General features: G+C 46.0%; 1 protein-coding gene across 1 annotated transcript in view; it reads left to right on the plus strand.

Annotated features, from left to right (window-relative positions):
- ZCCHC2 (zinc finger CCHC-type containing 2) overlaps nucleotides 1-15,586 on the plus strand; it is a 104,959-nt gene that overhangs the window by 46,557 nt on the left and 42,816 nt on the right. Inside the window, 1 exon segment of the mRNA XM_040353598.1 lies at nucleotides 3,557-3,666. Coding sequence (XP_040209532.1) covers nucleotides 3,557-3,666 — 110 coding nt within the window.

The following is a 15,586-nucleotide window of genomic DNA, read 5'->3' on the forward strand; positions in this document are numbered from 1 at the left end:
GCATTCAACGGATACAGAAGTAAGTGTTGGCCATTACAGGCCCCAAAAATCACTGATGGCGCACTGGCTGCGACTGACCAGTTTGGTTATCTCATCAAATGGCCACAGAAGTCTGCATGAGTCGCGCATGAGCAGCCACTGGTGCGGTGCAAAAAAACCAAGCTCCCAGAACCTTTCCTGCCGCAGAGTTCGTACAGGTAGTCCTTAACTGTAGTCATTAACTGCACGCTAATGCTGGAGCAGCCTATCGAGCATATACAATGTTGAGTTCCATCGCATCGGGCAGTCACAAATAAGACGTCTGACGGGCAGGTTGTTTCGCCGCTGAATGTCAGCAAGGCGAGCCATGGCCGTGTAAGATCTTCTGAAATGGGCCGAGATTTTCCTGGCTTGCCGCAAGACGTCCTGGAGCCAGGGTATTTGGCAACAAATCGCTGCACGACCAAGTTCAGGACGTGTGCCATGCATGGCACGTGTGTAATTTTGCCCTGTTTCAGCGCGCTCAGCAGATTGGCACCGTTGTCGCACACCACTTTACCAACTGTCAAATTGAGCGGTGCAAGCCACTGATCTGCCTGTGAATGCAAAGCTGAAAGGAGTGCAGGACCAGTGTGGCTCTTGTCTTCCAGGCACAACAGACGCAGCACAGCATGGCAACGTCTCACCAGGCATGTTGAATAGGTTCTGGGGATCTTGGGCGGCGCAGTGGAAGAGACGGTAGCATCAGAAAATGAGGAGTCGGCCTAGGAGGAGGAGAAGAGGCAGGCCTGCATGTTATCCGTGGCAGGAAAACCAAATCTACATGGGTGCCACGGGTTGCATGCTTGACGGCCGTCAGAAGGTTCACCTAGTGGGCAGTGGAAGTTATATACCTTCCCTGCCCATGTTTGCTAGACCACGTGTCTGTGGTCAGATGTATCTTGGCACCGATACTGTGTGCCAGAGATACATTCACTTGCCGCTGAACATGGCCATATAGCTCTGGGATGCCCTTCTGTGAAATTTTTTTCCTTCCTGGGACCTTCCATTGTGGTGTTCCAATGGCCACAAATTTTTGAAAGGCCTCCGACTCCACCAGTTTATATGGCAGTAGTTGGCAGGCTCTTCAGTTCCGACAAGCCAGCGGTCAACCGTTGGGCAAGAGGGTTATCCGGCGTCATCGTGTTTTTTTTTTTTTTTGTTTTACGATCGAACATTTGGGCTACGGAAGCCTGCCTTTTTGCAGAAAAACGTGAGGAAGGCATGATGGAAGGTGGAGTGGAGGACAATTGTGAGCATAGAGGGGAAGGAGAAGGAGAAGAGGCTGGACAGTGAGAGCCTGGAGTGTGGCTTTGTGGGTTCTAATGGCGTTGCTCCCACTGGGCTCGTGATGGGAGGCCAGGTGCCTTCTTAAGGCAGTCCTAGGTGAGTGTTTGGCTTACCGCGACTTATGCGTTAACTGCAAAGGCTGCAGATGGCAACACTATTGTCTGCAGCGGACATATTAAAGCCCACACTGTGGGGCCATGGGCCGGCGTCCTGGGTGCGCCAGATGTGACCGTACATTGTTGATGGCTCGCTCCTGATACATTAGGAGTCTGGCTTGTCCCTCCTGTGCAATGTAAGTTCGGCCTGCTTCTCCTCCCTATCTGCTGGTCCATCTCTCCCTCTGAACTCCCCTCCTCTTCCTCTCTTGTGGACACCCAAGTGACGTCTGTAGACACGTCATCATCGACGTCGCCTTCCACATCACTAACAGTAGAGATTTCGGAGTAGGCAGCAACAGCGGGCACCAACCTCCTTGGGCTGATCTGAGTACTGTCGTCAGACTGCTGAGTGCCGGCTGTTGCTACGTCCTCTTCCTGATCCAATGCCAAGAATGGCTGCGCATCTGAAATGTCTTCTGATGGATCGGAAAATAATTCCTGTGACTCAAGCGGAGGGTATATGGTGGTGGTTTTGGTGGCGAGCCACTCAACCAAGTCTGGTGCGTCCGTTGACGTAATCGAACGAACATTGTGCCACTTCCCACTTAGTGCTCCTGCCCTACCCCTACCACCCCTGCGGAAGGGCCTGCCTCTTCTTCTGCCTGTCATTTTTTAAATGACCCTGTGACAACAAAAGTTTTTAGAGAAGCGCAGTATATGTGGAAGAAGGTATATAACAAAATCTGCCGTTTTGGGGGGCCACTGGTTTATCGCACCAGTTATGAAACTTTTTTTTTTTTTTTCAGGAATTTTTTTTTAATGTGTGTAGCAGAGGTAACGCCACAAAAGAGGCAAAAATTCAGCAGTAACCAAATACACCGCCAGTCACAATGCTGCACAATACAAATCCACTATAATATGCTTTCTATATTCAAAAGTATATTATAAGTGTATTTTACACATATATACTGCAGAGCAAGTAGCACACCTATACCACTGCTTGAAAGGACTTTTGTGGACCTGTTGGGTAGCGATTTTGTGTCACTAAAGTCTGTCCCTGCTGGAAACGCCAACCTCTCCCTACACTACAAAAAGTACATGAATGTATTACACACTATCATGTACTTCAGAGCAAGTGGCACACCTATACCAGTTCTTAAAAGGACTTTTGTGGACCTTTTAGATAGCTATTTGATAGAATACAGCCTGTCCCTGCTCCAAACAGCACCCTCTCCCTACACTGACAAAAAGCAGAATGTAAGATGGCCGCCAGATCAGGTCTATTTATAAGGTAGGGGGTATGTCCATGTGCTGAAATGTCTCAAATGGCTGTCCTGCACCACCTGATGGATGTGTCATAGGTCAAAGTTCTTACCCATGTAACATTGCGGACCACCGTGAACATCGCCAGATGTCCGCCGGTTTGGCGGACCGCGAACACGCAAAGTTTGTCTCTAGTCAGGGGTCTAAACAGACATGGAAAGAGATGAGGATAGATTCCCCAGTTCCTCTCAACAACCTCGGCGGCACTGGCGATGAATGGACATATTTGAATAACCTATTTACCAGCTCCTTCCTCCACTCTCCATCCTGATAGGTCTGGGACAGGGGGGGATCTGGGACAGCTGAAGAAGCTGCCGATTTTCACTTCCTGGATTTACACGCGCACACGTGCGCACACACGCACACGCACACGCACACACACACACTGCAGCCCTGCAGTTCTCATTGGCCCTCTCATTATGACTCACCCCCCCCCCCCCCCCTTCCTGGCAAACTTACAAGAGTGAGAGATAGCGCTAGGCTAATGACCAGACAAGAAACAGGAAGTGGGCTGTATAAGGTACCGTATTTACTGGCAGAAGAAAAATGTTTTACTATGCAAAGTAAAAACGGCAAGGGCAGAAGATTTAATAGATGGAAAGATGAAAAATGACTGAAGGTCCGCTTTTTAGTAGAAATTATGACCCATTTGTTTATGCAGAGGTCTTCATTAAAAACTTTGTTTATATGTTTATAATTTTTTTTATTAGATTTTTTTTTTTTTTTTTTTTTTTTATTCCTATGCTTTGGGTCACTGTGATTTTGCATGGTTAATCTTCTTTTGGAATTGTAATGACCATAGTAATTTGTTGCAACTTTCCCAACAGCTTCCAAAGGAGCTGTCCAATGAACATATTGATAAGACTATAATAGATGCCCTACACCTAGGGAAAAGGAGGGAGGAGCATCACTATTCAGATTTGGAGCCTATAGTACAGTAAGTTTTATTTTTTATTTTTCTCTCTCTCTCTTCTGAATGGATGTATTTTCTCATTTTGTAAATGTTATAAATAATAGAGCGTTTCTATTTACAAAATTATTTTATACTATAGGCAGAGTAACCCACATTTAACCCCTGTTCACACTGATGTGACTTGTCATGGGATTTGCCAGTTCCAAATCGCATGACGGGTCGCACCCTATTGCCGGCAATATAACTATTCATATCTGTAACTCATGTTTCTGCACCAAACCTGTACCTGTTATGAACATGTTAATATTGTACCATATAGTTAGATTTTGCAAAACCTACTTTTGTTTTATGTTTACCTACCTCAATACCAGGCCAATTCTGACATTTCTCATATACATGTAAAAATCCTATTTTTGATTTTAACTAGAAAATTACTTCGAACCCCTAAACATAGTGTATAGTCATTCAAACTGATTTTTTTTTTGTGAAACAATGCACGTTAATGAATAAAAAAAAAAGTGAAAGATGAAGTTATGCCGAGTAAATAGATGCTTGACATGTCCTACCTTTTTTAAATTACGTACGCTCATGGAATTGCAACAGATTATGGTAATTTAAATTATCCATGGATGACGCTTTTAAAAGCCTTTGTAGGTGACCAGTTTGGAGTTGGTCTGTTGCTAGAATTATTGCTCTCACTCTATCGCAGTGATGCCTCGCGTGTGTTGCGATCACGGTTTACACATGCGTGCGTGACTGACGTGTGCATTCGCCACACTGTGAGCGCAAGGGGTGACGGGGCTCTTTCAATTTTTTATTTATTATTAATTTTTTTTTCTTTCTCCTTTTGGGCTCCAATGCAGCTGATCAGACAGACTGGTCTGATCAGCTGCTTCACTGGCCCTGTAGCAACAAAGCAACAAAGAGCCTTAACCATAAGAGAACCGGAAAGTGTTGACGATGTCGTCAGACGTCACACAGTGGGAGGAACAGCTTCAGTTCCTCTCACTGTGAGGCTAGAGATGGATGTCTCTATTCGGATTGCTTCCTGATCGCTTGGGAGAGCACGGCAATGGAGGGGGGGGGGTGTAACCTCCTTCCGCACCTTGTAAAAGTATTCCACCGGCTGCCCAGATGCTCTGGAAAACTTTTTTACCTGAAAGAGAATCGCCAGAGCTAGAATAAGGACAACTAGGATCATGGTTCTAACCAATGATAGTGGCCAGGAGGGAGGTGGTTAATAAAAGTTTACAATATAGGCTGTGTCTATTGCCATCTGGCTAAATCTTTTTTAATTCTACTACCAGCATACAGTGGGGAAATAATGATTTGATCCCCTGCAGGTTTAGTAAGTTTGCCCACTTACAAAGAAATGAAGGGTCTATCATAGGTGTATTTTAAATGGAGACATGAATAAGCAGCGCATAATACAATTGCTATAAATTGAGTTGCAGTTCAGTGAGTAAGATAAGAATTTGATCCCCTACCATCCAGCAATAATTCTAGCTCACACAGACTGGCTACAGTATGTGGTCTCACAGGATTAGTCCTGTCGATTTAAGAAGGCGCTCCTAACAACTATTTGTGTATAAAAGACACCTGTCCACAGAATCTTGCTTCCATTCAAACCTCACCCCCATGGGCAAGAATAAAGAGCTGTCAAAGGATGTTGGGGACAATATTGTAGATCTGTACAAGGCTGGAATGAGCTACAAAGACATCAGCAAGAAGCTTGGTGAGGAGGAGACATACCTGTAAGTCCCTTTTAATTTGCTGCCCAGCGGGCACACGCACACCGCCGTGTGCCTCGTGAGTGAGCTTGTGGGTCCCGGGAACTCGATGTTCCCGGGCAGCCCGCGATTGTGGTCGGCAAAGGCAGAACAGGGGGATGCCTTTGTAAGCAAGGCATTCCCCTGTTCTGCCTAGTGACATGTCGCTGATCTACTGTTCCCTGTGATCGGGAACAGTAGATCTGTGATGTGTCACTGGTAGCTCCTCCCCCTAACCGTTAGAATTACTCCCTAGGACACACTTTACCCCTTCAGTGCCACCTAGTGGTTAACCCCCTTCGCTGCCAGTGTCATTTTCATAGTAATCCGTGCATTTTTATAGCACTGAATGCTGTAAAAATGACAATGGTCCCAAAATGTCTGTCCACCATAAAAACGCAGATCCTCATAAAAATCCCTAGTAAAAATTATAATAAAAATGCCATAAAACTATCCCCTATTTTGTACACGGTATAACTTTTGCACAAACCAATCAATATACGCTTATTGCGATTTTTGTTTACCAAAAATATGTAGAATACATATCGGCCTAAACTGAGATTTTTTTATTTATTTTTTTTAAATTGGGGATATTTATTATAGCAAAAAGTACAAAATATTGTGTTTTTCTTCAAAGTTGTCGCTTTATTTTTGTTTATAGCGCAAAAACTAAAAACCGCAGAGGTGATCGAATGCCACCAAAATAAAGCTCTATTTGTGGGGGGGGGAAAGGACATCAATTTTGTTTGGGAGCCACATCGCACGACCGTGCAGTTGTCAGTTAAAGCAACGCAGTGCCAAATCGCAAAAAGTGGCCTGATCTTTGGCCATCCAAATGGTCCAGGGCTTAAGTGGTTAAGTCGCCAAACAAACCATTGGTAACATAATATGCCGCCATGGATTGAAAGGGATGTGGTCAGATAAGACCAAAATTGAGCTCTTTGACATTAATTGCCTCGCCATGTTTGGAGGAAGAAAAATGCTGACTATGACCCTAGGAACACCATCCCTATAGTGTAGCACGGAGGTGGAAACATTATGCTTTGAGGCTGTTTCTCTGCTAAAGGTACTGACCGACTTTGCTGCATTGAGGAGCCAATGGACGGGCCATGTATTGTAAAATCTTGGATGAGGACCTTCTTCCCTCAGCCAGAACACTGAAGATTGCTCCTGGATGGGTTTTCCAGCATGACAATGACCCAAAACATACCGCCAAGGCAACAAAGGAGTGGTTCGAGAAGAAGCACGTTAAGGTCATGGAGTGGCCTAGCAAGTCTCCAGACCTTAAGACTATAAAAAATGTATAGAGGGAGCTGAAACTTTGCGTTGCCATGCGACAGCCAAGAAACCTTAAGGATCTAGAGAAGATCTTTAACCACTTCCCGCCTGGCCTATAGCAAAATGATGGCCAAGAAGTGGTTCAGTCATCCTGACTGGGCGTCATAATGGGGGCACACAGTGCGGTGGTGTGGCGTGTCAGTCTGACACATATCACCGATCTCCGAACTTACTTTTTTGCAAAATTTGATAACAGAAATAAACTTTTTTTTTTTTCCCTTCAAAATTTTCGGTCTTTTTTTTTTTTTGTTTAGCAAAAAATTAAAACCGCAGAGGTGATCAAATATCACCAAAATAAATCTCTATTTGTGGGAACAAAATTAAAAAACAAATGTTTGTGTACAGTGTAGCATGACCGTGCAATTGTCATTTTAAAAAGTGACAGCGCTGAAAGCTGAAAATTGGCTTGGGCAGAAAGGGGGGGTAAGTGCCTGGTATTGAAGTGGTTAAAGATGAGAGGATCAAAATTCCTCCTGAGATGTGTGCAAACCTGGTGACCAACTACAAGAAATGTCTTACCTCTGTGCTTGCCAACAAGGGTTTCTCCACCAAGTAAAAAGTCATGTTTTGCTTGGGCATCAATTCCTCCTTTTTTTTTTTTTTACTTACTGAACTGCAACTTCATTTGTGTGTGAAATTAGGTGGTCAAATAATTATTTTCAACACTATACCTGTTATTTTTCATGGTGTCCTGTATAATGCATGTCTGTTCTTCGGATCTTCTGGGAAGTCTAACCTAATTGCTGCCCTCGGCCTGGATTTTGGAGTGCTGCATCCAGAACTCACTGGAATAGATGTTATGGGGGATAACCTGAAAGGGACCTTCATGCATTGGGTTCCTTGTAACAAACTTTCCAGACTATGTTCACAGAGTGCTTTCCAGGTCCAGAGCTGCTAGCAATTCCTCAACGCTTGTTTTTTCTCTGGAGACTCACTCGGTGGGTAGGCTGGTCGGATGAGCATCAGGTGCTGCCTAATTTCCATTGGTGTTCGGACACAATTCCTGACCATTTTTGCTGCAGAAGGGGTTAAGCACTGACATCATAAACTGGGTGAGGTGTCTACATGCTCTGCGCCATTTCCTCTGCACCTCTTTTTGGAATAAGCCTCTCCCCGCTGCTGCATCTGCTTGCAAAATAGCCAAGTGGAGCGCTGATCCGCATACTGGTGACCCCTGACCAGCCAACCCTCAGAGTCCTCTGTCTTTCTTGCCTTGTCCATCAGGGTAGGCACAGATTCTATGGCTAAACTGCCTATGGCTTCTGAGCCATAGGTCACAGTAACTATATCAGATTCCGAGTCCCTCCGAACTCTGATGAGATTCCTGAAGATTTGCAGTTTTTACATTAGAAATATTAGACCATTTTGGCTCTTTATTGGTGAAGTGCACACCACTCAAACTAGAGGATCAGTCTACTGCTTTCTGTTTTGGGTCTTTTAGAGCCCATGAAGCTGCAAAGACGTTCCCATTGCGCTCTTTTTAAAGTTGTCTTGTATGGGGATTGAAAACGCATGTCTTTTGACACCCTCCAAATGCTTGAAAGACTTTTTCCTTTTTGGAAAGGCTTTGTTGAACAATGGTCTACCTCTGCTGGTACATCAGCAGCTCACTTTAACAAGGAGGCCATTATAGTTGTAGAGGATGTTCTGTATTTAGGGACCCCACCTATCGGACGAAAACCCTGTTTAGAACTTGGTTCTCGCTGACAGGCCTTTCTGGTCGCCTTGTTTAGGTTGTGATCTAATTTGTCAAAACCATGTCAGAATTGTCAAAATCCCTTAAGAGACCCCTCCACCGTCACAGTGGATTTTTCATTAGAGCGTGTGAGCAGTTGGCTGAAGCTTTACACCATGGCTGTGATGGCCTGCTGGAAACATATTGGCTTGTTACTTGTATTGACGTTTATCTGTGCATGTGTCTAGAGTACTGAATAGTGCTGATCTGCAAATCCTGCTTCCAAGGAGCCACTGACCTGTATGGTCTACATACAGTGCCTTGCGAAAGTATTCGGCCCCCTTGAACTTTGCGACCTTTTGCCACATTTCAGGCTTCAAACATAAAGATATAAAACTTTAATTTTTTTTGAAGAATCAACAACAAGTGGGACACAATCATGAAGTGGAACGAAATTTATTGGATATTTCAAACTTTTATAACAAAAAACATTAAAAATTGGGCGTGCAAAATTATTCAGCCCCTTTACTTTCAGTGCAGCAAACTCTCTCCAGAAGTTCAGTGAGGATCTCTGAATGATCCATTGTTGACCTAAATGACTAATGATGATAAATAGAATCCACCTGTGTGTAATCAAGTCTCCGTATAAATGCACCTGCACTGTGATAGTCTCAGAGGTCCGTTTAAAGCGCAGAGAGCATCATGAAGAACAAGGAACACACCAGGCAGGTCCGAGATACTGTTGTGGAGAAGTTTAAAGTCGGATTTGGATACAACAAGATTTCCCAAGCTTTAAACATCCCAAGGAGCACTGTGCAAGCGATAATATTGAAATGGAAGGAGTATCGGACCACTGCAAATCTACGAAGACCTGGCCGTCCCTCTAAACTTTCAGCTCATACAAGACGACTGATTAGAGATGCAGCCAAGAGGCCCATGATCACTCTGGATGAACTGCAGAGATCTACAGCTGAGGTGGGAGACTCTCTCTATAGGACAACAATCAGTTGTATACTGCACAAATCTGGCCTTTATGGAAGAGTGGCAAGAAGAAAGCCATGTCTTAAAGATATCCATAAAAAGTGTCATTTTAAAGTTTGCCACAAGCCACCTGGGAGACACACCAAACATGTGGAAGAAGGTGCTCTGGTCAGATGAAACCAAAATCGAACATTTTGGCAACAATGCAAAGCAACACAGCTCATCACCCTGAACACACCATCCCCACTGTCAAACATGGTGGTGGCAGCATCATGGTTTGGGCCTGCTTTTCTTCAGCAGGGACAGGGAAGATGGTTAAAATTGATGGGAAGATGGATGGAGCCAAATACAGGACCATTCTGGAAGAAAACCTGATGGAGTCTGCAAAAGACCTGAGACTGGGACGGAGATTTGTCTTCCAACAAGGCAATGATCCAAAACACAAAGCAAAATCTACAATGGAATGGTTCACAAATAAACATATCCAGGTGTCAGAATGGCCAAGTCAAAGTCCAGACCTGAATCCAATCGAGAATCTGTGGAAAGAACTGAAAACCGCTGTTCACAAATGCTCTCCATCCAACCTCACTGAGCTTGAGCGGTTTTGCAAGGAGGAATGGGCAAAAATTTCAGTCTCTCAATGTGCAAAACTGATAGAGACATACCCCAAGCGACTTACAGCTGTAATCGCAGCAAAAGGTGGCGCTACAAAGTATTAACTTAAGGGGGCTGAATAATTTTGCACGCCCAATTTTTCAGTTTTTTTATTTGTTAAAGTTTGAAATATCCAATAAATTTCGTTCCACTTCATGTTTGAAGCCTGAAATGTGGCAAAAGGTCGCAAAGTTCAAGTTCAAGGGGGCAGAATACTTTCGCAAGGCACTGCACTGTACGTACGTACGTACGTACGTACGTACGTACGTACGTACGTACGTACGTACGTACGTACGTACGTACGTACGTACGTACGTACGTGTATATATAGCTGAGGGGGGAAGTGGAAGAGTGACACAAGGAAGTGGGACAAAAATAATAAATCTGGCCTTGTCTGTAGGCAAACACTATGCTACCCTGTGACTTTAACTGTCATGCAAGCCAGTGGGCACCGCTACGTTGCCAGCAACACCCGGCACCCCTATGTTGCCATCAACTCACCTGTTAGACCCAGAGACATCTATTTATTATTAATCAATGGTAGCCTGCATGTAACAGAATCCAGAGCAAGCTATCCTGGGCACTGTCCCTGCCTGTCACCTCTGTTCTGTGCAGTCTTGTCAGCCTTACCTGGTGCCAACTGTGTTGGTGCTGAAAGTTATCTTCCCAACCACTCCTCGCAACATCTTCCTCTCCTCCAGTAGACCGACCCCTGCACAGACAGAAACTTCGCCTCCCGCCAACTCGTACAGCGTGTCCAGCATCCTCATTTGCCCGAACTTCCCGCTCATGCAGACCCCTTCTCCGCCAGTGACATTTATCCACACCTGGATTGGTGCAGGACCCAGCCCACTGACGGAGCTGCTTTCTCTGCCTGCCCTGAGGAAGCTTGCAAAAATACAGTGCTTGTCTCAGTAAGATCTCCTACGCTTGGTTCTCTGGTCACCTGCAAGGTCTGGATAAAAAGCTGGCTAAACCCTCAAAAGAAACCATCAACCTGAAGATGCACCCCTGCCCCCACTGCTTTACAATTTGGAGGGGCATTTGTTATTCTTTGCAGATACCATGATAATTTGCCCTTCAGGCGCATGAGTAGAGTGAATGAAATATCTCAGCAATTCAATTGAACCCTTGCTTTCTGTTCCTCCTTTGGCTCCTCGCCTTTCTGTCACTGCACAGATTAGCAGATATAGATCTAGCCCTTTTGGGTTGTTCTGCACTCGGTGTCATTGCCCCAGCTCATGTGGCAGAACGGTTTCAGACGTGATACTTCAACCCGGTCAATGTTATAATCAGCGTTGGCCCTATTGTACTATCCTCATTGTGGGATATTTGACAACCTACTGTTGTCCCTTGTGACTCCATGGAATTAACTGCAGCTTACAAATCCTTAAATTTGATGGCTTCATTAGGTTTGGGTCCAGTAACAAACTTCTGTTTTTAGGGTGTCTGTCTACATTCTGGATCAGTGTTTCTCAACCTTTTTCCAGTCTGGGCACCCTTAAAAAGTTTTTTCAGTCTTGAGGCACCCCAGTCCAAGGCTTGGTTCACATTACGGTGTGTCGCAGAACACGCAAAAAATCGTGCTCATTCCTGACACACAGACAAATGCTCTGCTCTTTAGGGGTACCCCCCACATTGGAAAACGTGGGGTGCTTTTGCTGCAGTGCAATTTAAAAAAAAAAATTGGGGGACTTCTTTCCCTGCATTTTGTGGGTACGGAAATTAATAGACTGCCCTACATGCAGCTACACAGATGTGAACCAAGAGCTTGTTTACATGTCATGGGGCGGTAAAACCACATGGTTGAGCTGTTTTTACCACCCCAACTTCTCCACCTTTAGCTGCAGAGGCAGCAGCTGAGGGTGTTCACATTCTGTGGCTGCAACTGGAGGTATACCAAGGGGCTGCACTGCAACTACCCTGCAACTGTGTGCATTGCACGGTTGCGGTGTAGTGATGCTGCATTTATGGGCTTAAAATAGGTGGTAAAGAGGCAACAGAATGCCTCTTTACCGCCTGTCAAATGCCTCTGAAAAGCGATCTGTGCATGGATTGCTTTTCAGGAATGGGGGGGGGGGGGTCAGGATTAAGAGTAACACACACACACACACACACACACACACACACACACACACACACACCATACACCAGGGCTCAAAATTTCAAGTCCTGAGCTACTAGCCAGGCCTCAAGGCGTACTCGCCACCAGTTGCCCCGCCCAACCCCTACCATGTCCCGCCCCCTAATCCTGCCCCTAGACACGCCCTCATAAATCTCATGAAATGACACTTAAATGTTTTATGCAGAATTAAGTTATAAAAATATTAACAACAACTTTATCCGTGCCCAAAAATGCAGCCTGCCCATGTCTACCAGTGCAGCATGTGTCCCCCCACATTGCAGCCAGAGTCCCCCCCACATTGCAGCCTACCTGTGCTGGGTAAGAGGAGCCGGAGCCGCCGCTTGGTTGTTCAAAGCGCAGGCAACATAACAGCTTTCAATTCAATAGCCATGTTCCCCGCCGCGAGCAGACCTATACAGCCCCTCCCCCCTTGTCCGGATAACTTTGATAGACAGATCACCCGTCCAATCCTGGGATGGGTGATCTGTCTATCAAAGTGCCTGGACAAGGGGGAGGGGCTGTATATGATGGCTCGCGGCGGGGAAAACGGCTATTGAATTGAAAGCCGTTATGTTGCCCGCGCTTTGAACAACCAGGCGGCTCCAGCTCCTCTCCTTGCTCGCCCTCCCCCCTGCTCCCAGGCAGCCAACACTCGCCAGCCCTCAAAATTTACTCACAAAAATGTGAGCAGGCGAGTGTAAATTTTGAGGGCTGACATACATACATACATACATACATACATACATACATACATACATACACACACACACACACACACACACACACACACACACACACACACACACACACACACACACACACACACACACACACACACACACACACACATACCACACGCACGCACACCATACATACGCACACATACAGACAGGCACTCACATGTGCAGACACATGTATAAAGCCATTTTAAAATGAATCTTTTTTAGCTCGGTACCTTTCCAGGTTCCTCATTTAGCCGGGTACTGCACTCTAGGGGGAAGCAGAGTGCACAGCACACTCCTCTGCAATTTACTTTCACAAGCCAACAGAGCTTCTCACAGTTCGGCAGGAGAGCAGGCTCATCTGACAGCCTTCTCTCCACTGACCCCGCGGCACACCTAAGAACCTCTGACGGCACACCAGTGTGCCGCGGCACACTGGTTGAGAAAGGCTGCTCTGGATGGAGGACTGACGGACCCCTTTGGACAGCAGCATTGTCACTTTGGGGAGAGACTAGTGTTGGATGCTCTAGCAGATTTAGATAAACGTGACGGCCGCATTAAACCTGAACTCCTAATGCTTTTTAGGCAGTTGAGGCAACAGTTTTTCCCCCCCTCCTTTTTGGGATAAAGGTTTCACATAAAAGAAAAAAAGCTGACCATTGTAAGCACCCTTGTCAGTGTTAAATTGTTGTCTAAACCCTCTAACTTCCACGTTTGCTGAACCGCTTGGTCTGTTAAAGGAAGTTGAAATATTAGACTTGGCTAGTTGGATCAACAGGTGAAAAATGGAAAATAAAAAGAATGCTGTCACTACACTGTATTATTGTCATTTGGTTTTGGGTCTATTATCGCTTTTAAAGGGCTCTTTCGTTTGTGTGTGTGTGTGTGTGTGTGTGTGTGTGTGTGTGTGTGTATGTGTACAAAGGACAACCAAACCTACAAACCACTGGGGTAGAACTGTTACTATCTCCAGATTATGCTAAGCTAATCCCTTATTACAGCTTCATGTCTTTTTCATAGAGCTTACAGAGTGGTAAATATGCATGGGAATATTGGTTGAAGGTCCTTTCCAGCTTTATCTGACCAGTTATGGACTGAAGTCCTCCATGCTGATTTAGCCAGTTATCTCATTCAAAGATAAGAAGATTGTTAAAATGCGCTCTCCACCAAACATACTATACCCTAGGGGTAGTGAATTAAAATTCACGGAGGTCCGAATGTCATATTAGTGCTATGACTCCACATGATATCCTCCACTTCACTGCACCCCCACCACCACCACACACACACACCTTTAAGACCCACACACATCACACTTTGTGCTTCTTTTTCTTTCGACTTTATTGAAATGTCAAAATAAATCTCATTCATTTTTATGCACCACAGATCAGTTGCGGTGCATAAAAACAGTAAGCATTTTGCACCACACTGCTCAGCACGCAGGGGTGCTGTTGCAGTATGAACAATTGTTTTCTATTGCCCTTGCAGAAACCTGTGTTTTGCCAGTGCAGAAATCACAGACCCCCTTTTACATCACATCCCCCCTGCCTCATCACAAACCCCCCATTACAGCCCCCCCCCCAATCAGACTGAACCCACAATCACAGACCACCCCATCAGACTGAACCCACAATCACAGACCCCCCAATCAGACTGATCCCCCCAATCACAAACTGATCCCCCCCAAATCACAGACCCCCATCACATACTGATCCCCCCCTAATCACAGATGGACCCCTCCACAATCGCTGACCCCCCCAAATCACATACTCCCTATAACAGACTGAACCCCCCAATCAGACTGACCCCCCAAATCACAGACCCCCCATCACAGACTGATCCCCCAATCACAGATGGACCGCCCATCAGACTGATCCCCCCCCAATCACAGATGGACCCCCCAATCACAGACCCTCCCCAAACACGGACTGAACCCCCCCACAATCAGACCACCCCATCACAGACTGAACCCCCCCACAATCACAGACCACCCCATCACAGACTGAACCCCCCCACAATCACAGACCACCCCATCAGACTGAACCCCCCCCACAATCACAGACCACCCCATCACAGACTGAACCCCCCCACAATCGGACCCCCCTATCACAGACTGATCACCCCAAATCACAGACCCCCCCCCTATCACAGACTGATCACCCCAAATCACAGACCCCGCCCCCCCCCAATCACAGTCCTCTCTCAATATCAAACCCTAACCCTGTCCTGCACTGCACAGCACAGCACATCCCCTCCACACAGAAAACCTACCTTATTCACACAGGACATGAAGCGTGGCTGCTCTGGACAATGGGCGGGACCTTTCCCATTAAAAGTGAGTGATTTATTGCTGGGACCGGCCCGCTGCCTAGCAACCAATAACACACTTCAACTTAAGTCCCACCCATTGTCCAGCGCGGTCGTGCTTCATGTTTGTATGCTTAAGGCAGACAGGCAGTGCGGGGAGAGGAGTGCAGAGAAGGCACAGACCTGCCATACTGTGTATATAGCGGCATTGGCAGGCGGGCGAGCCGGCAACAGACACGCAGGCGAGGCTGCGGTCCGGATAGAATGGCCAGTGGGGCCAGACCGCGGGCCGCCATTTAGTGACGCCCGCTATACCCCATTGAGCTTGTTCAAGATGGGGGATAGAGAGAATTACATATGTTTATAAATGTAA

The sequence above is a fragment of the Rana temporaria genome, chromosome 5 (genome assembly GCF_905171775.1).
Source record: "Rana temporaria chromosome 5, aRanTem1.1, whole genome shotgun sequence".
NCBI lineage: Eukaryota > Metazoa > Chordata > Amphibia > Anura > Ranidae > Rana > Rana temporaria.